We start from the raw sequence: 26,602 nt of genomic DNA, 5'->3' as shown, positions 1-26,602 counted from the left end.
TTGCTTCCCTATACACTAACGATGAACTAGCAGAAAGAGAAATCAGGAAAACAATTCTATAAACAATTGCATCAAAAAGAATAAAATACCTAGGAATAAACCTAACCAAGGAAGTGAAAGACCTGTAACCTGAAAACCTCAACACTCTCTTAAGAGAAATTAAAGAGGACACTAACAAATGGAAACTCATCCCATGCTCTTGGCTAGGAAGAATTAATATTGTCAAAATGGCCATCCTGCCTAAAGCAGTCTACAGATTCAATGCTATCCCTATCAGAATACCAACAGCATTCTTCAATGAACTGCAACAAATAGTTTTAAAATTTATATGGAACCACAAAAGACCCCAAATAGCCAAAGCAATCCTGAGAAGGAAGAATAAAGCAGGGGGGATCTCACTTCCCAACTCCAAGCTCTACTACAAAACCACAGTAATTAAGACAATTTGGTAGTAGCCCAAGAACAGATCCACAGACCAGTGGAACAGAATAGAGAGTCCAGATGTTAACCCAAACATATATGGTCAATTAATATTCGATAAAGGAGCCATGGACATACAATGGGGAAATGACAGCCTCTTCAACAGCTGGTGTTGGCAAAAACTGGACAGCTACATGTAAGAGAATGAAACTAAATCATTGTCTAACCCCATATACAAAAGGAAATTCAAAATTGATCAAAGACCTCAATGTAAGACATGAAACCATAAAACTCTTAGAAAGAAACATAGACAAAAATCTCTTGGACGTAAACATGAGCAACTTCTTCATGAACATATCTCCCCGGGCAAGGGAAACAAAAGCAAAAATGAATAAGTGGGTCTATATCAAGCTGAAAAGCTTCTGTACAGCAAAAACACCACCAATAGAACAAAAGGCATCCTACAGTATGGGAGAATATATTCATAAATATTAGATCCGATAAAGGGTTGACATCCAAAATATATGAAGAACTCACACACCTCAACAAACAAAAAGAAAATAATTCATTTAAAAAATGGTCAAAGGAACTGAACAGACAGTTCTCCAAAGAAGAAATTCACATGGCCAATAGACACAAGAATTGATGCTCCACATCACTAGTCATCACAGAAATGGAAATTCATACCACAAGTATTTTGAAGGTGAATTACATGAGGAACATTATGAGATATGTCCATTATTATAAAAGGACATTATATGTGATGCCTAACATGGTTTTCTTTGAGTGCTAATTTTCTTAACATCTTTAATGTTGATCTGAATGAGGAAAATGGGAACGGGTTTAGTCAGTAGATGGCAAAGGGCTGGGCAGCATTTTTAGAGCTCTAAAAATCTCAAATTTAATGAAACCCAGATTGGTTAGAGAAATATTCCATTACAAGAAGGATGACATTTAAGACAAACATTAAACACAAAGCAGAGATACAATATGGATAAGGCCAGTTATCCAAGCTCTACTACAAAAATGGGTATAGAGGGCAAGCACCTCACACCAGTAAGGATCGCCACCATCCAAAAGACAAACAACAACAAATGTTGGTGAGGATATGGAGAAAGGGGAACACTCCTACACTGCTGCTGGAAATGTAAACTAGTTCAACCATTGTGGAAAGCAGTATAGAGGTTCCTCAAAAAACTCAAAAAGTACCATTTGACCCAGGAATTCCACTCCTAGGAATTTACCCTAAGAATTCAGGAGCCCAGTTTGAAAAAGACATATGCACCCCTATGTTTATCACAGCACTATTTACAATAACCAAGAACTGGAAGCAACCTAAGTGTCCATCTGTAGATGAATGGATAAAGAAGATGTGGTACATATACACAATGGAATATTATTCAGCCATAAGAAGAAAACAAATCCTACCATTTGTAACAACATGGATGGAGCTAGAGGGTATTATGCTCAGTGAAATAAGCCAGGCGGAGAAAGACAAGTACCAAATGATTTCACTCATCTGTGGAGTATAATAACAAAGAAAAAAACTGAAGGAACAAAAAAGCAGCAGACTCACAGAACCCATGAATGGACTAACAGTTACCATATGAAAAGGGACTGGGGAGGATGGGTGGGAAGAGAAGGATTGGGGGGAAGAAAGGGGGCATTATGATTAGCATGTATAATGTGTGTGTGGGGCACGGTGAGGGCTGTGCAACACAGAGAAGTAGTGATTCTGCAGCATCTTACTAAACTGATGAACAGTGATTGTAATGGGGTATGTGGGGGGGACTTGGTGATGGGGGGAGTCTAATAAACATAATGTTCCTCATGTAATTGTAGATTAATGATACCAAAATAAAAATAAATAAATAAATAAAAAGTGAGTGAAAATAAGATACCTTTTTCATCTTCAATATAAGCCACAACTTTTAAATACTAATCATTGTCATCAAAGATGAAACTATAAAAATGATCAGACCTATTAACCTAGTAATTCCATTCCTGAGAACTTGTACTAAGGAAATAATCCAAAGTATGGAAGTAGCTGTATACCCTGAAACTGCCCAACATGAATACTCAGGCAAGGGACAGTTGAATCCACAGGATAATATATAGATCCTCCTAGAACATCATTTTTTTTAGAAACTGACTGCAGAGGAGAATCACTTTAATAATTCTTAATCATAGTAAAATATTATGTACTTTAAAAGTATAAAAATTATAATTTTAAGATAAAACACAATTGTTCCAAAATAGGTAACTGCTTCTAGCTAAGCTCTTATACTCCTGGTCACTGATGTTTGTGTAACAAAATTGTGATAGCACTGGACCTGGTATGTTACTCACAAAATTATATTAAAATTTCTAATAGGTAATTATGGCACATCCATAAATTGACTATTCTGTGACCTTAAAAATTATGCTTATATATGCTTATAGAGGAAAGTACTATAGAGAAATGTTTATAAGAGAAAGAATGATATGTTAATTTGTATATACACTGATCTTAATTTTTTTTTAGGGAGATTGGGACAAGTCAGTTTAAGAGTAAAGGTAAAAACTGGAGGTAAATATCTCAAAGTGGATCTCATGGTTTTGAAGAGAATTTGTTTTCTACATTTTTCTGTCTTGTGGCCTTTTTTATAATAAAAAAAGTTTAGGTTAAAGATGGGTATTTTGAAGCTGAAAATGGGTATCTTAATTGCCCTGAGGAGGGGGTAGAGTAGATAGAAAGAGCACCAGAAGCAATCTGGTAAGAGCAGAAATAATGATATAAATACACATAGACACACACACACACATGCACAGAGGAGAAAAAACTCATCTGATGCAAATTATATCATGAATACGTTTCTATCTGTCGTCATTTGTTTTGTGTTATTAATCAGTATCACATTAATTCTCATCACTAATGATGTGATTGGTACCAATAACAACCCTGCATTTAGTTTTGGTATGTACTTGCATGGTGATCTGGATATGCATCATTTCATATAAGATGATGAGATATATTGTAAGGTCCAAACCAGGTAACAACTGGAAAGATACTGTGTTTTCTTAGTGCCCTCCTTTGCTCTGGTAGCAGTTGGATCCTAATCCGTGTTCATCCAATCATGTTAATGCCAAGGACTGCCCCTGAAATAGCCTGTTTGATAGTAATCTTTCAGCTGTTACCTCTTAGCTTCCCCTTTGTCACTGTTTATAGCTGCACACTGAGTCATACTGGCCTTATCCATATTGCATCTCTGCTTTGTGTTTAATGTTTGTCTTAAATGTCATCCTTCTTGTAATGGAATATTTCTCTAACCAATCTGGGTTTCATTAAATTTGAGATTTTTAGAGCTCTAAAAATGCTGCCCAGCCCTTTGCCATCTACTGACTAAACCCGTTCCCATTTTCCTCATTCAGATCAACATTAAAGGTGCTAAGAAAATTAGCCCTCAAAGAAAACCATGTTAGGCATCACATATAATGTCCTTTTATTATAATTATTTGTTACTTGGAGCCTTGAATCTTTATCTTAGTAGAGACTACAAAAACTGTGACTGATTTTAAGCAGAGACTTCAGGATGATTAAAAGTCTAGAAATCCTCTCTGCTCACGCGCGCGCTCACGCACGCACCTTCCCGCCCTCGCTACCCTGAGGGCACGCTGTCCGCCGAGCCTCCGGCGCCTGGGCATGCGTTCGGTGTGAACTCGGGGACCTTCTGGGCCGGGGAGGCAGCGGGAGCGGTCGGCTGGGGCCGCCGGGACGAGCGGCCTTCTGGGGGTGCCCTAGGGAAGGCCTTCCCGCCTGGCCTCTCTCAGACGCCCGCGCCTCCTTCCCCAGTAAGCGGCGGCCCGCCTCGCCCCCCGCGCCGCCGCCGCCGAGGTTCCCTGAAGGCCTGCTTCAGGCGGCGAGAGCACAGCAAGGGTGGCGTCCCTGCAGCAAGCGGCCTCCGACGGCTCCCCACGCCCGGCTAGCCCGCCCTCTCCGCCGCCTGGCTCTGCCCGCGCCCACCGCACAGATGGCGCCCCTGTAATTGTCTCTGGGAATTCTGGAGTTTGTGGCAGAGAAAATGTCTGGCTTGGAGGCTGCAAACCCAGGGAAGTCTCCATCCCCAGCGAAGACTCCATCACTACAAAGGAACAAGAAAGAAGTCAGTGTTTGGTCTCCGGGAATTCTATAGTTTGTTGCAGATAAAATGTCTGGCTTGGAGGCTACAAACCCAGGGAAGTCTCCATCACTACCAAGGAACAAGGAAGAAGTCAGTGTTTGAAAATAGACAAATGCAAAAATTTGAAGGATAAAGATGTAAGACAGATGATACTTAGAAAAATTTATTTGAAGGAAGTTAAACTTGAGAATAAATGTATAAGCATTCAAATCAATTGAAAGCAGATCTGTGGGAGGTTGAAACAAGAGCCTGGAAAGAAGTCTGGGCTATGACAGAAAGGAGATCTGCAAAGGACCACATGAAGGGACACCTCCACAGCCCCACCATCTGTCATGGACTTGTAGCCCAGGACGTGGCCACATGGAAGAAACTGCCAGCGGTTTGGCTGTATCACAACATTGATGATATTATGCTCATGTCTGATTCTCTTGAAGATTTAAAAGGGGCATTTCCTAGACTGTTGTAACATCTACAGGAGAAAGGATGCACTGTGAACAGCACCAAGGTTCAGGAATCTGGTTGTTTCAGTAAAGTTTTGGGGGTTGTCTGGTCAGGTAAAACTAAAGTTATCCCAGAAGCACTCATAGACAAGGTCCAGGCTTTCCCCACCCCTACCACTATAGCAGTATTACAAGAGTTTTGGGGTCTTTTGGGCTACTGGAGAATATTTATCATGCACTTGGCACAAATTCTGAAGCCCTTATACTGGTTGTTATGAAAGGGCATCAGGTGGGACTGGGATGACACATGTGCAACTGCTTTTACTGCTGCTAAGCGAGCAGTCAAGGCCACACAGGCATTGAGAGTAATGGCCTCATCAACACCCTCTGAGGTAGATGTTCATGTAACAGAAGATGGTTATGGATGAGGCCTTTGGCAGCAGCTTCAGTAGACATACTACTGGATTCTGGTAACAACTGTGGAAAGGAGCACACGTCCGGTACACCTTGATAGGAAAGCAACTGGCTGCTGTGTACCATGCCTTGGTGGTTATGGAGCCCATTGCCAGAACAGCTCCAACTAAGGTTATAATCACTTATCCCATCCTGGGTTGAGTGCGAGGCTGGACCCAAAGGCCACGGAGTTGCATGACACAGATGCCTACACTGGCCAAATGGGGTGCATACTTACAGTAGCATGGTGCCTTCTCTATAGCCCCTTAAGTGGAGAACTCCAATGCTTTTTGGGGCCAGTGATGTATACCAGTGGCAAGCAGAAAGAACTTACTTTTGAGCCATTCGTAATTGAGAGTCCTTATGAAGAGGGAAATCCCCCTATACCTGAAGATGCTTGGTATACAGACAGCTCCACTCATGAGCTGCCTCTGAAGTGAAGGGCTGTGGCTTTCCATCCTAAAACTGACAGTATGGATGGAGGATGGACAGGGGAAGAACAGTCAATGGGCTGAGTTGTGGACAGTATGGCTTGTGATCCCCCAGGAGCCCTCCCCTATAGTTGTCTGCACTGACGGCTGGGCTGTCTTTTGGGGCTTTGCCTTGTGGCTACCAACCTGGTACCATGATTACTGGAAGTTGGTCACCAGCCCCTTTGGGGGCAAGAGTTTTGGTAAGACCTATGGTTCTCTGGTCAGACTAAGACTATGACCGTATATCATGTGACTGGCCATTTGCCTTTGGCATTCCCAGGGAATGATGAAGCAGACACATTGTGTTGGCTAGAAGGGAAGCCTGCTTTTGTTTCATGCATGGTAAAAGACCATGTGAGCTGTAGCCCATTGGTGGGGCTTGCAGTTGGCCTTTGAAGAAATGAGCAGAGCCAGGAAGGAGTGCCTTGTGTGCTCTAAGAGGACTTACACTGAGTCCCTCAGCAACATGGGACAAGAGTAAAGGGGGGCTGGGCCAATGCCCCTTGTCAGGTGACAGATATACTCTGTTGGGCCTTTGCCCATATCAGAAGGATATCAGTATGCCATGACTTGTGTGGCACAGCTACTGGACTACTGGTTGCTTTTCTTGCATGTCATGCACATTGGCAAACCACCAAAGGGGCCTAGAGCATCTCTGCAGCGTACGGCTGACTGCAGGTGATTGAGAGTGATGAAGGCTCCCACTTAGTGGTCATGCATTACAAGAATGCTTGTAGAAATTAGGAATAAATGGAAGTTTCATATACCATACAATCCCACCAGAACAGAAATGGTAAAGATCTACAAAGGTTTGTTGAAATCTGGCCTGAGGTCGGACACCAATAGTTTATGGGGCTGGTCAGTTTGCTATGGACAGTGCTATGGCATTTGAATGAAAAGCCCCAAAAGGGAGCCTTGAGCCCTGTGGCTATGCTAACACACATTGCTGCCTCACCTATACAACTGTATGTACAAACCAAAGAGGAGTTATTGAACCCAGGATATGGCTAGCAGAGCAACATCCTGCTACCAGCCCCATCTGCATTGAGCTGTGGAGATAATGTTGAGTGGATGTGGCCCTGGACACTTCAACACATGGACATGGGATGGCTGGCCCTTCTGGCACCTTGGTGAAAGGCCTAGAAGCTGGCCTCATGTGTATTCCTGGAGTAACAGCAGAGTGGCCCCCAAAGATCACAGTAGTGCACCCAAAACATTCAGGAGGTGTATCCAGATGGTGCAGGTGTTTCCATCTCCAAATGAATAGATCAATTAACTTTTGAACACACGGATGAAGCCTTGAGGATAACGGAATGGAACACATTCTCACCTTTTTTACGATTCAGCTTTTGAGATGTAAGTTTTATGTATATATACATATGACTGTGTGTCTGCATGAGTTCAGAAACCAGCTGAAGTAGAAAATATCCTGTGCGACAGTGTACTTTTCATGGCATTTCTGATCTTGCCAGTTAGAGTGAAAAATTATGTAAGTTTTCCATACTTACAGATGTCAGATTTCCATACTGTTTTCCAACTAAAATTCTCAAAGAAATATAGATGAACTACAGAGAATTGAAAAAATCAAAATACATACTAAAATTAAGTGTATTTAGTAATCTAGGGATCCATCAACACTCTCATTTTTGCATTTTAATGATCAGTCTCAGAAAAACATTAATCCTATAAGCAAATTTACTGCAAACTTTCATGTGCTTTATATTAAAACTTAAGTCATGTAGGCAGATATGGAATACACACACAAAAATAAAATCAGGATAAACCAATAGAGAAAATGAGAGGTAGGTCACATGTCTCTGGGAAAGAAGAAAGTTCTGAATTAAGCTTATAATGGAAAATTCCCAGGAAGAACAGCATAGGCCCAGTACCAGATGAGGCATGAAACTGATGTCAAACAGCTGCAAATTTGTGAAAAACACACGATAAAGCTGCACATTTGTCAGCTTGCCCATTCCCTAATTTCTTCTCTCTGGTGAATATAATCAGGCAATAAAAGCCCCTGGAAAGGAGTGATACATGGCACTTGTTAATAGAGTTTCCATGAGGACAGGATCAGCAAATTTGGCCATTTAACTGTTAACTGTGGTTCAGGGATATTCTACTCACTGGGGGCAACTACCTTAAACATTTAACCACCCAAATGGTCACAAGTGAAAACACCAACATCAACTCTTCATTGAGGGATATGTTATCTAAATTTCTGAAGTCCTCAAGATAACAAGAATAAGAGACAAGTATTTAAATTTGAAATATATGTAAATAACTTGCTACACAAAAATGTCAAGATACAAATGGTCAGTAAAATTCCAAGGGTTAGAAATATATTTTACCTTAAGAGATAAGTGAGAAACATAATATGCAGAAACTTGCTCAACTCATTCTATAACCATGATTATTAAATAGATTAAAACAGTATAAGGAAAGAATAATACAGGAAAATTTCAACTATAAACATTTATATGAAATTCTAAAAAATTAATAGCTGAGTCTAATAGTGCACTGATAAAATAATATGGGGTTCTTTTTTGGGAAATTGAAGACCATATTTTCTAAAACTAAGATTTAAATTAAAGTAATCTAGAAATCTGGATAGAAAAAAAATAAACTTAAATGAATAGTTTTTGGCTTTCAAGTAATATAGGAATATGAATAAGAGCTTTATAAAAAGGAAGATTAATTGGTAGCAAAAGCTATAATTCTTCTGAGGTAATTTGATGAATTTCATGCGAAGATTCTTAACTATCCATGGGCAACACTAGCTAAGAGTGAGGGGACAGTATCTATAGCCTTGGTTCTATGTTTTAGAGATAAATTAGACTATATTAAGTATGCACACCCACACATCTTCAAAGACAAAACACAGGAAGACCTGTGAATGGTGAATTTTGCCTGTATTTTGGCTACTAGATAAATAAAACAAAGTTTCACCAAATGTCCAAGACACATTAAAATAGTACTATATTTTAATTTATGTCAGTGGTTGAGGGAATCATAAACCAATAAATAAATATAATGGCCTGAAGTTCCTGATAGGAGTAAAATCTTTTTAAAAGATCAAACTCTGGAAAATCTTGTCTGATATTCACCCAACTCAGACAGATTTATTTATAACCAATGAAATACAGTTCATTAGTTCTAACAATTTTTCCATCAATAAAATAAAACACCAGTTCCACATACACCAGTTCCACATACCTTTACTATTGAATTCTACCAAATATTCAGGAAGAGATATTTTTAATTTTACACAAACTATTATAGAGCATAGAAAATAAGGAAATAAACCCAATCTGATCATATTATAGGAAAGTGTTAGAATAATGGAATCTGCACAAAGATACTGTAAGCACGAAGAATTTAGAGCAATCTCACTAATGAATATAGATGCAAAATCCAAATTATTAGCAAAGCGTATTTAGCAATATGGGAAGATACAACATATCATAAAAATATTCAACTTATTTCAAAAAACAATTAAGCATCTGCACTACTTCTGAGGCAGTTAAGAACTATATTGTTTTCTTTCCTTGCCTGCCTCTGAGATCTGAGACCAAATATTCAACATGATGCAATTACAAGGTGAAGAAGGATGGCCTGACTCATATCAGGATTTATGTGAGCAAGAAATAAAGTTTCAGTAAGTCAAATCGCCCAAACTTCAGAAGGTGTTCAAAGTGACATCAAGCATTTATTGGCAAATAATTTTTATGGGACACATAGGATTGAACGATAATTGTATTAATTATGAACCTGACATGAAGTCCCTAAACCTTACCCCAAATTTAGTACTGGATAAACTCTGGAGTTTCTGTACAATGTCAAGGAAGGGAAGAGAGCACCCTCCAGTAAAATGACAGACTTGCTGCAGTAGGATATCTTCTGGATTCAGGCTAGCATGATTTCAAACTGCAGGAAAAAAAATTACTTAGAATTTGAGGATGTCTTTTATTTTGGAGAAAAATCTCAAAATTATAGCAAATACAGTGGAATTCAATTTAAAAACCATGCCTATGGTTTCTACGAATAAGAAAAGTTCAGGTATACCAGAGATACTTACTAAAAATAATGTAACAGAATAACCTGATTGAAAAATAATATTCCATTTCCTTAGATGTAGACTAATCAAAAAGCAATGAGAGGAATTGAGACATTGATCTTCTAAGTTGCAAAAATACCCAGAATGTTGAAAAGTCAGGCAATGTCACTGAAAAATTATTGTGAAGAGGTAATTAAATTTAGGCAATGAATATTTTTTTATAATATTCACATTATAAAGACACATATGTGATTTTCCTATTTACAATTAAAAGTGATTAAAATGGATATAATATGGACAAATTTTCTGGGCTAAGTATTCTGAATAGAATAAACATTGGGATTTTTGCAAAATTTCCAAATTCTACCTTGATGGTGGATGCAGATAAAAATAGCTAAAGCCAATCCTGAATGATGCAGGCTGGGCCAGTATTATATATATATATATATATATATATATATATATATTTAAAGTAGAATTCTAGAGAAATGCACAAAGTTTAAGTGTATAATTTAGAATTTTAACAAGTACATACAATGTGTGTAACCAACACAACAATCAAGATACAGGACTTTTCTCACCAATATATGTATACATGTATATCTGTGCATCTATATATACAACTGTATATAAAATTTGGATGTTATTAAAAGGGTAATATTTTTAAAGTCTAGAAATAAATTGGACTGTAATGATTTTGGTATCATTATTGTAGAGAGGGAAAACCTGGTAGTTGACAGAAGAACTTTTCTGACTATTTGAAGAGTTATGTGAGACAAAGACTGATTGTTCTCCTCAATCACTTAGAATAAGACAAAAAGGGATCATATTATAGCATTTTTGAGAATTATTAAACGCTGGCATGATTCACTTTCCTGAAGCTCTTTTTAAAGAGAATTGATGCATATAGTCCATATGCAATGATTGGGGCATAGACTAGGTTAATCTTTTGGATTTTTCCTTTCTTAGTCTCTGTGAAATAGATGACTGTACAAAATGATATTTACCTTTACTCCTCTTTTTCTTCTAGGCTCTCTTGTATTTTATCCATGTAATGGATCATATTGTTGTGAAGGAATATGTATTAGTATATTTTCACACACTTACCAGCGAATACAATCACCTGGACTCTGACTTCCTGAAGAAACTCTACGATGTTGTTGATGTCAAGTTAGTTATTTTTGCAAACTATGAAGGGGGGAAGTAGCTCCTTTCTTTCCTCTATTAAGTAATACCAAACATTACTGTGTAGTCTGTGAAAGGGTATTTCAGGTAGCAAAGATTTTTATCATACATAGATTAGATAATTTCATGTTAGGAGGTCCTCCTTAATTTCAACTTATTTTTGCATTTAAATGAATTCATATGTAAATTTTTCCTGCTTTTAAACACCTTGAAAAAGGTTTGGGATCATTACCAATCTTTTTATATAAAATAAGAAAAATACTACCTTCTATTTGTAAGGTGTGTTACATTTATTAAAGTACACTTAATAAATGTTATTTCATTTGTCCAGTGACCCATGAGTTTGTGAATTCATAATCTGATCCCAGATATTCTAATACCATGTAAAAAAAATGGCACAAAATAAATTTGCTAAATACAAATTCACTTTGTCCTACCTGTAGATAGATAAATATAAATATTATCTACATTTGAAAGATGGGAAAATCTGGACATTCTGATAGGTGAAGTCTGTTGCCCAAGGTCTCACAACAGTAAATGCAGAATTTGGACTTGAACCGTGGCAACTTAATTGGAGCCAGAAAATTACTTTCATTCAACCGTATTTCCCTTGAAGTGATAACGGAAATTTTAACCACAATGTATATGTATGACACCCAGCAAAGATAAAATGTTCTGCTTTAATCTTTTTTTCTTATTAATAGATTTTCTAAATCAAAGTACCACTCCACCCTCCTGGTGGCTGTTTTGATATTGGTAGCATTATAATGTCTTTATGGATTGCAGTGAAAAACCCACATTACAGTTAGTATACAAAGAAGGCAAATTACCATAAATTTCCAACTATCTTATTCCTCCCATTAAATCTCATCTTAATCAGGGATATTAAAGTATTCATTGCCTAATAGATACCATTTTCTCTTGCTTCCTGACATTATATTATATAAATGTAAGGAAACTTCTTCTTTCCACTATAATTCTGCCTCTATCACTAGCCAGCTCTTTAACTTTGAACAGGACTTTACTTTGAAATGAAGAGCTTGAATTATTTCTCATAAATCCTCTCAAGTAACTTTGTGTGACCCAAAGGTGATTGATAGGCTTTTGAAATAGTTTCAGGCACACCTGGAGAGGCTCAGTAATGTAGTGGGTGATAGTGTGATTCTGGAGCCATTCAGAAAATGCCTAGGTTCAGTTTCTGGCTTTACCACTTGATGGCTGGGTGACTTTGGGAAGGTTAAAATAAAGACAGTGGTGGTACTTGGCTCATAGAATTGTTATGAGAATTATCTGTAAAACTTTGTACAATTCCTGGGGCATAGTAAACTCTATTGTTTTAATATGACCATTGAAACTTTTAGTTAATAATTTTCACTAATTTTAAATGGCTTTACTGTTGTTTAATTAATAACCTGATTCCAGAGATTCTAGCACCATATAGAAAGCCGCACACAGTAAATTTTTTGTTAAATATGAGTTTACTTGGTCTTACCTTGTATGTGGCTCTGTTGTAGCCAAGAGAAACAGTTTCTCCTATAAAACAGATAGTTTAAATGATGAAATGTTCGCTGAATTGTTTTTGACATTTCACCTAAAATTCAATATGTAAACTAGAGCTATTTTAAAAAATGTTTTTCCTCTGTGAACATATTTAAATACTCAAGCAAAGACTTAAGTATCCATAATAGTGAGTGGTTTTAGACATGACTTATACTTACCCTTTTTTAAATTTTGAATCAGGTACAAGAGGAATTTGAAGGCTGTTTATTTTGTTCATCCAACATTTCGTTCAAAGGTACAGTATTTTTCTTTTTAGCTAAATCTTGAATTCCAGGTGCACTGCATGCCATCCTATTAAGATACATTTCAACGTCTTAATTCTTAATCAGCACTATGGCTGCTAGTTTCTTTGTTTACCTTTCCTTTTTAAGTGATTTCAAGTTGTAGTCTGAATGTTTTTGTCCCAGTATCTTCGAAGGGAACCCTTACGAGCTGTTAACCCCTCAGTCCTTACTTGTTTGTGTTCTTTGTTCCTCTGGGCTTTGCTCATGCTGTTGATACTGAATACACTTTCCCTCTTGTGCTGATGGCCAACTTCTCCTTGTCCCTCAGATCTCAGCTCAGCAAGTACTCTCTATAGAAAACTTTCCTGACCAATCCTGTAATTAGTAGGTACTCCGGCATTTTACCCCCTTAAGATTTTTGAGTCTATCATTGTTATGTTTTCAGTTTTGTTTAATTTTCTACCTTACATGTTAACCTGCGAGATGCATGAGAGCTAGAATATAGATAGCTTGCTCTCATTTATTTCCCTAATATCTAGTCCTACATCTCAACTTCATCAAGATATCTAATCTTTTGGACCTTTTACTTTTTCTGAAAAATGCCATGTTTTTTTGCCATTGTTTGCTTTCCTGCCCCATCTAAAATGCATGTTCTATCACTTCAGCCACTCTTGTCATTGCCTAAAATAACCTGTGACCTCTTACCTTTTCATCACACCTATCCATTAAAATCTGATATTGAAATATTCCAACACTGTTTTCTTCACTCCCATGTCTGGGTTGCTGAGCACTAATGAAGAAATCACAGAGCTATGTGAATTTGGGCTCCTTGGCAGACTTACAGGGCTTTCACTACTAAAGGTCCTTTGATATTTCACTTCGCAGTGTCCCAGTGGGGCCCTCTGCTCTCCTCAAGCCCTGTCCTACCAGCAGCAACTCACTCCAACTGATGACCTTGCCTTGTTCTCAGCCAAGAACAGAGAAAACATCAGTAAGGAGCTTCCTGTCTTCTACCTCCCACCCCAAGCCATCTGTTCCTATCATTGCCTTCTTTTTCTCTGTCACAAAAATGTTTTCCTTCTAAATGCAAGTCAGCCCCTCTACCTGTGCTGTGGACCCCATAGTAATAATAATTGGTAATATTTTCTGAGCACTTACTATATGCCAGTTCTTCTCATACATTCTTATCTAAGCCTTATATTACATCTTCGAAGTAGATAGGAGCAGTAGTCCCACTTTATGAGCAAGGAAATTGATGCTTAGAAATTAAGTAACTTTTCCAAGGTAAGTAATGAATAAGTAGCAAATGCTGGATTTTGAATGTAGACATTTTAATTCCAGAGCCTACATTTCGACTCCTAAGTACACAACATATTTCCATTTCTTCAGGAACCTAGCTTCAGAAATTATCTTCTTTCCATCTCACATTTCTCTGTATCAAACTCAACTTTTAAACTTGCTAAAGCCTCTTCTTTTCTCTCCTCCCCTTTGCAACCAAAAATGTTTAATATAATTTATGTCCTATGCTTACCATCTCCATTTTTCATTACATCTTAAATTACTCCAATTGGTTTAAGTCCCATTATAGCAACTAAAGCTGCTCACCACAATCACCTCTGATCACCAAGATAATCTCTGTCTTACTATGTCCACTAGACATTCCTCTGTGTTTATCTTCCCTGGTTTCCGACAGCCTTACACACAGTTGATCAGTTCTTCCTTTGCATTGGCTTCCTTGGAACTTACCTTGCCTAGTTTTTCTCCTTCTTCTAGCTGCTTTCTCTCAGTATTCTTTGTGGTCCCCTCTTTCTCTGCTCATCCTTTCAGTGTTAGTGTTCCCAAATCCCCTGTCCTCTTCTTTCATTCTGTACCTTTTCTCATTCCAGTGTCTTCAACCCTCCAAAATAAATGCAATCCCCAAGTACCATCTCTGGGGAGATGGTAAAAGGCGTAATGTTTGAAAGCATGGGTTTGAGATTCAGGTAATACAGGTTCTCATCTAGCTCTGTCAGTTACCAACTTACCGTCTCAGGTAAGTTATGTAACTCCTCTGTGCTTTAACATCATCTTCTATAAAAATAGGAATTACAATAGTACCACCTTTAGGGTTTGGGAAATGATGAAATTAGTTAATACATGTAAAAAATGCTTAAAATATTACCTGACATATAATAAACACTCAGTTAATGTGAATTGTCATCATATCATCATCGTCATTCCTGTGCTTAGACCTACATGTTGAACTGCCTCTACTTTAGTTCATCCCACCATCATCTTTTACCTAAAAGGATACAGCAGCCTCCTAGTCAATATTCATGTTGTCCTGCCTCCAGCTGAGCACTGTTTCAAGTGCCTTCAGGCCTGCCTAGTGAAATTTTCTTATAATGAATGTAAATAATAGAAGCCTAAAATATTTATCATCGGGTCCTTTGCAGAAGTTTGCCAACCTGTGGTCTAGGCCAAAAAAAGAAAGAAGAAGAAAAAGAATCTGAATTTATCACTAGGGCTTAAATAAAAGATGGCTTATTTGGACATAAAAAACCAGGATTTAGTGTTTTATTAGATGAGTGCAGGTGAGAGAAAGGACTGTGTCATCTGTGACTAGGGATCATGGATTGGGATATAAATTAGAATATGGATGGCAGTCACCATCAAGTAAACAGAGCTTTAACTCTTTAAATGTGTTAATGAAGAAAACCACAGAGAGACTTCATGCAAAGAAGATAACTAAGACCGGATCCTGGGATCAGGGAAGGAGAGCAAGAACCTAAAAATAATCTAAAAGTAATCTAAAATCTAGAAATAATCTAAAAATCAGGAGAACCAAGATTGACAAATGCCAGTGAATGGGAAAAGCATCAGTGACAGCAGAAATTGTCATTATTTTAAAGCACTCTGGAGATATTAAGTAAGATAACTAGTGAAAAGTCCTCATTATATTTCATAATTAAGAGATGAGTGAAAACCTCAGTAAGAAAATGTTTCCACTTTGGGATTTCTCATTGTTTACAAAATTGTTGAGTTTCTCATTCAAATACCAACTTGAAAATTTGCGTCAAGTATTTATGTAATTCTTTTAAAAATTGCAAGTTTTCTTTTGGTTCCTCAGTATTACAACAGCACAGTAAGTGCTAATTAAGTACTTATGGGAGCAATGCTTGGCCAGACTGAAAAAAAAAAAGTATAATGTATGACCAGTCAGTTAAATGCAGGGTTTTCCGCACCCTGTTATGATTACATAGTCTTATCAGATATGTATTGTTAACTTTTTACTATTTTGTTATGCTCAGTAGGTGGCTGTTTTTCTTTCTTTAGAAGTCAAGGAAAGTAGTACTTGCTTCCCAAAATCCCATCATCATTTATATTTTGTTCATCCAGTAGCAACTGAAATTTTTTCTTTAATAGAGACAACCAGGATTACCTTAGTAATTAGTACATCTTTGTAAGAATGTCTTCTCTCCCCACTTCTCTTCAGTATTGTACTGGAGGTTCTAGCCAATGCAACATGGCAAGAAAAAGAAACAGAAAACCCTCTGGTATCATAAAAACTGCTGGTACTAATGAGTAAGTTTTATCAGGATTTCAGGATTTAGAATCAATATCTCAAAACTGATTGTATATATTAGCAACAAACAATTGAAATCTAAAAAGTAATATAATTTATACTAGCACCAAAAAATATTAAGTACTTAGGGATAAATATAACACAGGTAGAAGACTTGTACAGTGTACAAGTTATGTATACTGTAAAACATTGATGAGAGAAATTAAATGAGATGTAAATAAATGACATACACTGTATTAATGTATTTGAATACTTAATATTGTTAAATTGCCAATTCTTGTTAAATCTATGGATTCAATTCAATCTCTACCAAAATTTTAGCAAGGTTTTTGAAGAAATTGACCAGTCAAAATGCAAAGAATTAAAATATTAAGAACAACTTGGGAAAAGAAGAACAAAGTGGAGGACCAACACTACCTGCTCTCAAAGCTTATTCTAAAGCTACAGTACTCAAGACAGTGACATACTGGCATAAAGACAGACATATACATCAGCAGAACAGAATAGAGAATCCAGAAAAAGATCCAGATAACCAGTTCTTAACAAAAGTGCAAAATCAAATCAGTGGGAAAATGATAGTTTCTTCAACAAATGGTACTGGAACCATTGAATATCTATATGCAAAAAAAACACAAAACTTTGATCCATATCTTGCATTGCATACAAAAATTCCAAAAATGGATCAAAGTCTTAAATGTAAAACATAGAACTATTAAAGTTCTAGAAGAAATGTAAGAGACAAAGCTCTGTGACCTTGAGTAGACCAAAGATTTGTTAGACACAACGCCGAAGGCACAATCCACAAAAAAATTGGACTTCATCAAATCAAAAACTTCTACCCTTTTAAAATTGTTAAGGGAATGGAAAGACAAGCCACAGCCTGAGAGAAAGTCTTTGTAAGTGTAGTATTTCACTAATAAAGGACTTGTCTTTAGAATATATGAAGAAATCTTAAAAATCAATAACAAGGAAACAGCCCAATTTAGAAATGGGCAGATTTGTACAAACACTTTACCAAAGAAATTATGCAGATGGCAAATAAGCTCATGAAAAGATGTTAACGTGATTAGTCATTAGGAAACTACAATTTAACCAAAATTAGAAATCATTACACTCCTATTAGAATGACTAAAATTGAAAATCCTATCATACCAAATGTTAGAATGTGGAAGAACTGGAACTCAGTGCTAATCAGAATATGAAATATTACAGAAACTTTGGAACAGAATTTTGCTGTTTATTTAAAGAGCTAAACATACACCTACTATGTGATCCAACTATTCCACTCTTAAGTACTTACTCAAGACATGAAAGCATATCCATACAGAGACCTGTACACAAATACTTACAGTAGCTTTATTTGATAAAACCAAAAGCTAGAAACAACACATATGTCCATCATTGGGAGAACTAATAACCAAACTGTGGTATATCCATATAACAGAATAATACTCAGCAATAAAAAAGAATAAACTGTTGATATATGCAACAACACCAATGAATCTCAAATTAATTATGCTGAGTAAAAGAAGCCAGACAAGTGTATGTACTGTATAATTCCATGCATATAAAACTCTAGGGAATACAAACTAATGAATAACATAGAGCAGTGGTTACCTATGGAAAGAGAGGGACAGGCAGGATTGGAAGTGTTAGGACTCTTAAGAACCTTTGGGAGTGATGGGTATGTTCATTTTCTTCATTGTGATGATGGTTTCATGGGTATATACATATGTCAAAACTTAAATTGTATACTTTAAGTGTGCAGTTTATTATATATCAATTGTATCTTAATAAAACTTTTTTAAGGAACTATTAATGAAATACCACTACACTACCACCAGAATGTCAAAATTTTAAAACTGACAGTGTCAAGTATCGCCAATGATTTGGAGCAATTGTGTTATAAATGGGAATGGGAAATTCTGCAATCACTTTGAAAAAAGTTCTGGCAATTTCTTATGAAGTAAATATATACCTAGTCTGCAGCCCTGCAATTCCACTGCCAGGTATTTCCCCAAGTGAAATGAAAATATATGCAAATAAAAAGATTTCCACAGGAATGTTGATAGTGGCTTTAGTCATAGCCGCCAAAGACTGGAAATAGTCCAGGTGTCCGTCTGTAGGATTATGAATAAGCAAACTGGTATATTTTTGTAGTGGAATATTTCTTGACAATAAACAGAACATACTACTGATATACACAACAGCATGAAGGAATCTTTAAAACACTTTACTGAGTCAAAGAAACCTTACAGAAACAAGTCATACAGTGTGATTCCATTTATATGATATTCTAGATACCTAGATATATCTAGAGCAGGCAAAACTAATCCATGGTAAAAAAGAAAAAGAATGTTTACCTCTGGGGAGAGGGGCATGATCGAAGAGGAGCATGAGGGAATTCTCTGGGGTTATGAAAGTGTTTAGAGTTTTGTTTATGCAAGTGCATGCATTTGTCTAAACAGCAGAGTACACTTAAACCCTGTGGATTTCATTGAATGAATTTCATAGCAAAGAACTGAGTAAACATTGAACTCTAGTTACTAAAGATAAGAATACCATATTTGAGGAAAGCTTACTGATATCTGCAGTGTACTTTGAAATACAGCAAAAAAAAGTAAGATGGATTGATAGATGATTAAAGGGATTGATGAAACAAGAAAAATGGTAATGACTGAGTGTTGGCTATACTGGTGATCACTGTAAAATTCTTTTAACTTTAGTGAATGAACATTTTCATAATGTTCTTAATTTTTTTTTACTCCTGCCACAACCAAACTTGTCAAAAGAGTATTCCTTTGTACCAAGTTTATGCAAATATGTATGTACTATTTGCTAAGCTCTGACTTTAACCCTTCCTTCCACACACTAGAGAGTCAATAAATAGCTTTTCTTCCTGTGACATAGATGGATAGACTTTTCCAGAAACAGCAGTGTCAGAGGCACTGGCTAGACAAAGCACAGATAGGAGTCTGTGCTAATGGCCGGCTGGGCAGAGCTGGAGACCAGATGTATGAAGTAAGAGCCATTATGTTACTTCTCCATAACTTAGGATGGGGAAAAGGAGGGACCACTGAGGAAATAAAACCCACGTGTAATGACATCCACTATTATTTTATATTAAGTCAAAAACTATAAATGGCATGTTTGCAATTATAATGAGATGAAAACCAGGGATAATAAAACAATTGAATCACACTGTTCTGATTTCCATGCTCATATCTTTTCCAGGCCACTCCACCCAAAGTGATAATAAATTGACTGCTTATATAAATCACTATTCTTCTTCTTCTTTGAAGTGTAATAGAATGCAAACTAATAGTATTTACACCCACTGTTGATTCTGGCTCTAGTAGATTACTTGAGTGCACATGTGTGTGAACAGTCTTTTCCTAGTTTATACTCTTCTGTGATCCTGTGTTCTTGGCTTTGCTTTTGTGAGTAATTGGGAGAAAGGATTTCTAGCATTCACAAAATATCACAGCAGCCCTTTCTCAAATTTTAAATTTTCTTCAGCTTTTCAAAATAGTAAATACTAAGTAATGGAACTTTACCTAAATAAATGTGTACTTACGACTTACAAATAATTGAAATTAAAAGCTAAGCTATATAAAACTGAAATAAAAGTGCCCTTGGGTTGCCCTGAACAGAAAATTTTTAACAAGTTTCCACTTCTGGGTACTTTGTGTAATTTTCTCTTGCTAATAATACCTAGAGGATGTAAAGGAGTTAATGGGATAAAATGTTACAGAGAAATGTGTTTCTCTTTTAAAGGTTGCATGTCTAAGCTCACTGCCTACTCCTCCCCAACCTAGGCTTCTCTTTGAATTTACCACCACTACCCCACCATGTCAATATGGTACCACATATTCAAGAGTCCATTCACAGAATTACGTAATTAAGAACAACCTTAAAAATCATTTAAGTCTAACTTGCTCATTTTATAGATGAAGAGACCCACATTGAAGTTCAATTTATTTTTATTGTAGAATGAAGGAATATTAGACCATCCCTAAATAGTATTAAAGTAAAAAGTCCATTTAAAACTAATTGGAGTAAGGCCATTAAAGTAATACTCCCCCATTTGTTAATTCTTTCAACACATTGAATTCCTTTTTATGTTGGGCATTAATTAGACCCAATGAATATCATATTGAATAATAGGCTATCCTCTTTACAGTCTATTTAGAGATTCAGATAATAAAATACAGAATGCTAATTATGTAGTAATATTAGTAAACAGTGTTGTTGGATAACTTAGAAGGAAGCTTCTTTTCTAGATTTGGGTGGAGGGTAGTCAAAGAAAGCGTCCCCACTGAAGTGAACTCTAATCTGAGCTCTGAAAAACAATTAGCCAGGTAAGGAATTGAGGAAAAGGGTATCTGGACTGAAAGAAGAATGTGTAAAAAAGTCCTGAGGTAAGAGACAATGACACAAAAATTCTCTGCACACTCTGTTAGCTCTATAATTTTATACCTTTTTCCAGGTAGCACAATTCCTTGCATATAATAAGTATTCAAGTGTTTCTTTAGGCATTCATTGTGTTTAGTACATTTTGCCTGAAGTAGTTATTTCTATGCTTATAGTCTACCTCTTACAAGGATTGGCCCCTTTTGAGGAATGGCCTTATCACTATTCTCATATATCACAACCATGTACAATGCTTAGCACATAGTAGATGACCAACAGATGTTTAACTCCTTGCACAAATGTATCTCCTAACACATCTTTGAAGTTCTCTGTTCTGACTCTACAATCTTACATTCTTAAGTTCTTTTAGAATCACTAAAATCTGCAGTGTCCATAGCTCTTACTAGTTTATCAGCTGCCTCTGTGGCTGATTGTAGAGCTCCTTAACCTGGAACATTTACTAATCCAATTTGCAGAAGTTTGTATCAGATATATAATAGCATGTGCCCTTTAAAAACTGATGTAATAAGCTGATTTTTGGTATGTAATTAAATGACTGTTAATTTGACCTAACTTGCTTGGTTCTGGCAAGGCTAGATGCCTTCCGTCTCCCTCACCACCACCTTTCTCCAAATGAACTTTGAAGATGGGAGTGGAGAAGGTATAAAAGGGTAATATTAATATTTGAGACCTTACAGCCAGCTATTGGTGGTGTAGCCAAGTACTAGGGAAATTACAGAAATGAATAAGTAATTGAATACTAGGAATAGGAATAAGTGCTATAAATGAGGTTTAAGCCTAAGGCCATGTGAATTCAGTAGAGGGAATAATCTGGATCTCTAAGGGAGGAATGGTGGAAATAAATCTGATGAATCGAAGTTTAGATAGAATTCTGGCAGAGGTAGGTTAGTTCAGTGTTGTCTCTCTTATTCTATGTCTTTTCTCATAAGTGTGAAGAAAGTTACATCATATTAGGGGCCTGGAATACATGAAAGGTCTGGAACAACCACTGAAGAACGTGATAGCATGTTAGAGAAATTAACAAAATGATTGGCATAAGTGGTATGGCTTTATACATTTACAGTGTCCTGTGCCAGTGCACTGAGAATTCATATATACATGTTACTTTCTTCTATAATAAAATGGAAATAGCAACAATATTATACCTACCTCACAGAACTGTTGTGCAAGCTGTTGATAAGCATGACTAATTACGATTGCCAGTATAGATAGATAAACAATAATTTGTAAATTCTAGCTGTTGCTTAGTTTATGTCAGTATTGTTTGTTACCAAGAACTCTCTTTTTGGAACTAACAACTTTCACAAACTAACTTTTATAGAGGGACTTTATGTTATAAAGTGAAATGAGCAAAGATGGCTCCACATCCCAGAAGATTTCACTTTGGTTGACTGAGAAAGAGACTGCGTGCCAAGCATCAACTAAAAAATAAATTTCTCAGATAATTGGAAGAAATTTTTTCAATCTCTTGGAAAACTGAAAAGAGTTTGTGAGATTTGGAGATGTTGACCATCTTCAGAGTACCAGTAAATCAATGATTCTATCGAATAGGGCAGTGATTTTGACCACAGCTCAGAGTATGAAGCGTGTGTTGCAACATAGCACACTTGGGACCCACAGATACGTAACCAACAAGCTTGTCCCTCCTAATTCCTGCCTGGTTGTGTTTCTCTGTTGTTTTTAATGCTGTTTGTTCATAATCCACTAAATCGATTCCATTATTCAGTGATGAACTACAACCTACACTTCGAAAAACACTGCTTATCACAAGATTTTCTGACATCAGTTTCAGTTTTTAAATTGAGTTTTTCTGTGGTATAAATTTTCAAAACCCTGTTTTGTATCTTTAACTCTGGCCACTGGCTTAAATTATTTTTCTCTTCTGTTAATCAGGTATCAACATGGTTTTTTACCACCTTTTCTGTCTCAGGACTGAAGGACAAAATCCACCATGTGGATAGCCTCCACCAGCTATTTTCTGCCATATCACCAGAACAGATTGACTTTCCTCCTTTTGTCCTTGAATATGATGCCAGGGTAAGAAGTACCAGGAGTTCTCCCTCACCTGGTGTATGTAGTATGCTGTTCTATAGCGCGTTGCTTGTAAGCACAACATCCTTTCATTAGAAGATGATATTAATGCAATTAGTGCATTTTAGTAAACTTGATAGTGTCATTTAGCATTCTTTTCCTGCAATAACATAAAGAGAACTCTTTGTCCTCGGAGAGGGCTTTTTCCCTAGTAAACGTTTCAATGAGGGATCTTTCTCCTGTAGGTTTGAAGATAATCTTTGCCTGTATTGTCAGTTTTCTACCACCTTTGAGACATACCTCAGATTTTCTTGAAGATTGAATGTCTTTCAACCTCTATAAAATAGAGACAGAAGAATCTATAGGTATCTGATATTCAGCATTAATTGTAAACCAGGTAGCCTATCTTAGTAGTATTTACTGAAAGTTTAATTTTGATATAAGTTTGTATAATTTTTTAAGAACATCAACCAATGATTTAGTAGTATTATAGATGCAATTATGAACACTAATGAAGAGGTACCCTTGAATTTCATCCAAGCTCTGTTCCACTGTGTTTATTCACACTTACATAGTAGCTGGAAAACAAAAACAAAAGTAAGTAACATGCTTGGCCAAAAGATCATCAACCTCCTTAAATAATTGCTGCTCATTACCTATCTTTATGCATGAACCAGGGAATATATTTGAAGGTTATATTAAGTTTGAGTTGAATTATTCTCCCGTAATTATTTTACAACATGAATACAGTAAAATAAATATTCTGTGACACGTTTTCTGTCTAACATTTCTCTAACTTCAGCCATGATTTCTGTTCCTCTTTATGTAAAGAGCAAAGTATTTGTGTTCTAATGGCTAATAAAATTTCATGTTTGGCTTTTGGAACAACTGGATCATAGATACAAAGATTGTTGAATTAAGGGAGGGGCAAAAAGAACATCAGTGTATTTATTGCAGATTGCTGGAGGAGAAAATGGCCTTACTGTTATTCTTTTGAACTCTACATCACTCTCCTTAATATTTAAAAAAAAAATGGATAGCAGGAAATATGAAAGTCACTAAAAGACATTTTGATACCAAAAATTTGGACTGACAATTCAAAGCTAGTATCTGGATTTATAATTTATCTTCTGGGATGGAAATACACAAGTTGGATTGTATTAGTTAGAAAATCCAAAGGACTGGTTTTTAAGCCAACGAGACTTTTTTTAAGGCCGTAAGCAGGCTTTCATTAAGTATGAACACCACACTTGAGCTTGGTTTTTTTTTTTTGTTTTGTGTGTTTGGTTTAGTTTTTTGTTATATTTTGTGTATCAAATACAGGCCTATTAATGTGATTAATCAGAATTTGGCAGAATAACCTATAATCTAATACTTTATTGGATCATCTCTCCATACCTATACTAGAACTTTCTAAGATAGAGATATTAGGCCATCTATACATAAAGGTCAGAGAGGGAGGAAACCAAAGGTATCGGGGCGATGTGAAAAGGGCAGGCAGAGGGCAGATGACCAGACCCTGGAGCTTCACATTAGGCTACAGTATTGTGGCCTTGTGCTGGGTGGTGAGTGTTCAGCAAGGGGGAACTGCCATTATATTCCTGTTCAGAAAAATGGCTAAAGCTCATGTAATTGCATATTAATGATACCATAAAAAGAAACAGTGTAGACAATGACTAGAAAAGGATAAGGCTATAAGCAAGGAATCAGGTAAGAGGCTATTAGAGAAGGCTGTAAGAAATATGAGACTGGAGCTAGGGCAGTGGTAAGTGATAATGGCAAGGATTTGAAGATCTTAGAGATATTTAGAAATAGACATTTTAGGAAATAAAATTCACAGCATTTGGTGACTGAGTAGCCATTAAGAGGGATAAAGGAAGAAAGATGCCTAAGATGACTACCATAAAGTTTCTGCTTTGGGATACCTAGTGGTACTGCCACCATCCCAGGGAGGAATGGGGGCATGGAGAGAAGAGACAGGTGGTGTGTTCAGTGTATGACACGGTAGGATTGAGGTGGAAGTCCAGTAAGTGGTTGGATATTGCCTTGTAAGAAAACATTTTCCTTTGCTAGGAAGAACAAAAAATATAATTAGAGACAAGGAAATAAATACAGAGTTGGTTAGCTTTATTATCATGTTCAGTTGTGTTTTGCACATAATAGGTTCTTTATTTGGTGAAGATTTGATATGATGTTAGTTGTGGCAACTGTCAGTACACTTACATTTTTTTGTGTCTTATTTCACTTAGAATAGTGGCATAAGTCTTAAAGGATTAAAAGGAGCCTTTGAAGGTAATTTCTACCTATCGATGAAAATTGTACTGAGACCATTTCAGAAAGGGAACTAGTCAGCATTCTTAAAAATAAAGTCAAAGAAGACTGTATACAGGTTTACCCGGTAACAGTTCTTCAGAGTTCTATGATTGTTTCCAGAAATAGAGAAAATATTTGATCACTCAGCAGCCTCTTGTACAATGTGAGACTATTATAAAAAGCTCTATTTCATAGCATTAAGAATTAGTTTGCCCTTCTTACTTTATCACAATTTAATATAAATATGAGAAACCTAGAAATATATGGTAGTGGAATGGAATGGACTAATCTTAAAAGATGGATAGTGAAACATTTCTTTTCAAATAAACTTCAGAATAGATTTTCTCTTCAGGTTTATTTCTTAGGCATAGCTTCCATGCATATTGAGCATAGAGGAGTGGTTAGTATAAAGATGTTGATAGGAAATTCTAACAAAAAAAAGTATTTTATTTCTTTCAAGTATCCTGAAAGATAGTCCTAGGACTGGTTTCTACCTAACATTTTTTTTAGCCTTTTTGGTACCTGTTCAGGTTTATCACAAGAAATAATAAAGGAAGTTTGCCTAGATATCCTCTTGTTTCCCTGGTTATGGTCCCAGGGTTAATTCCTGCTCCAAAGCATCTGCCCTGAAGAAAGCAGAGTTTTTGACTCACTTAGTCACTGAAATAACATTTAACTGCCTATTATGTTCAAGACCAGATAGATAACAATAATGTAAATGTAACATAAAGCAATGCCATTTCATCCTATCTGTTAGTCTCCATTTCTGTTATCTCACATTAATGATAAGTAATTTCTGTTTATGGTTATTTGTCAAGGACATACTTTCCTTAAAAAATGAATCTTAAGTCTTATAAATCTAATCTAGAGTCCATCTACCATAAAGTTAACTATCTTGATTTTTATTAAGATGAAGTTAGCCAAAATGAGGTCAGAAAATTTCTTCTTAGCACTGATTTGTTGCTTCTGGCATTTAATTCTTCATCTTGATCTTGAACTAAACCCCCTGAGAATTGTAATTGTTACAAGCCTTGCCACTCAGGCATGTCATGGAGAGGACTCACTTCTGCCAAAACAGTTATGGTTATTAAATTTTGCTGTGATAATTTGTTTTGTTTCTTAACTCTACATTAAGATCCGACACATAGTACGACAACACAGTTTAACAAAAGAATCTGGTTATTGGATCTGAATAGACATGTATTTAAATTGAAGCTCTCTTGAGTACTAGCTAGGGGACCTCAGGTGAGTCAGGCAATCTGTGTGATCCTCAGTTTCCACCTCTGT

At 36.4% G+C, this 26,602-nt stretch overlaps 1 protein-coding gene across 5 annotated transcripts in view; it reads left to right on the top strand.

The window, feature by feature from the left end:
- Positions 1-26,602, top strand: part of GDAP2 (ganglioside induced differentiation associated protein 2) — a 114,931-nt gene that overhangs the window by 68,298 nt on the left and 20,031 nt on the right. For all 5 annotated transcript variants that reach the window (XR_005032478.2, XM_036924453.2, XM_057500593.1 and 2 more), the window contains exons 11-13: positions 11,034-11,173; positions 12,929-12,983; positions 22,865-23,008. Coding sequence is in view for 4 of the 5 variants with exons in the window: in XM_036924453.2 (XP_036780348.1) it covers positions 11,034-11,173; positions 12,929-12,983; positions 22,865-23,008 (339 nt within the window). In the remaining variant the exon portion in view is untranslated. The remainder of the gene's footprint in view (positions 1-11,033; positions 11,174-12,928; positions 12,984-22,864; positions 23,009-26,602) is intronic.

The sequence above is a fragment of the Manis pentadactyla genome, chromosome 4 (assembly GCF_030020395.1).
Source record: "Manis pentadactyla isolate mManPen7 chromosome 4, mManPen7.hap1, whole genome shotgun sequence".
NCBI lineage: Eukaryota > Metazoa > Chordata > Mammalia > Pholidota > Manidae > Manis > Manis pentadactyla.
This window is presented reverse-complemented; position numbering and strand designations above follow the sequence as displayed.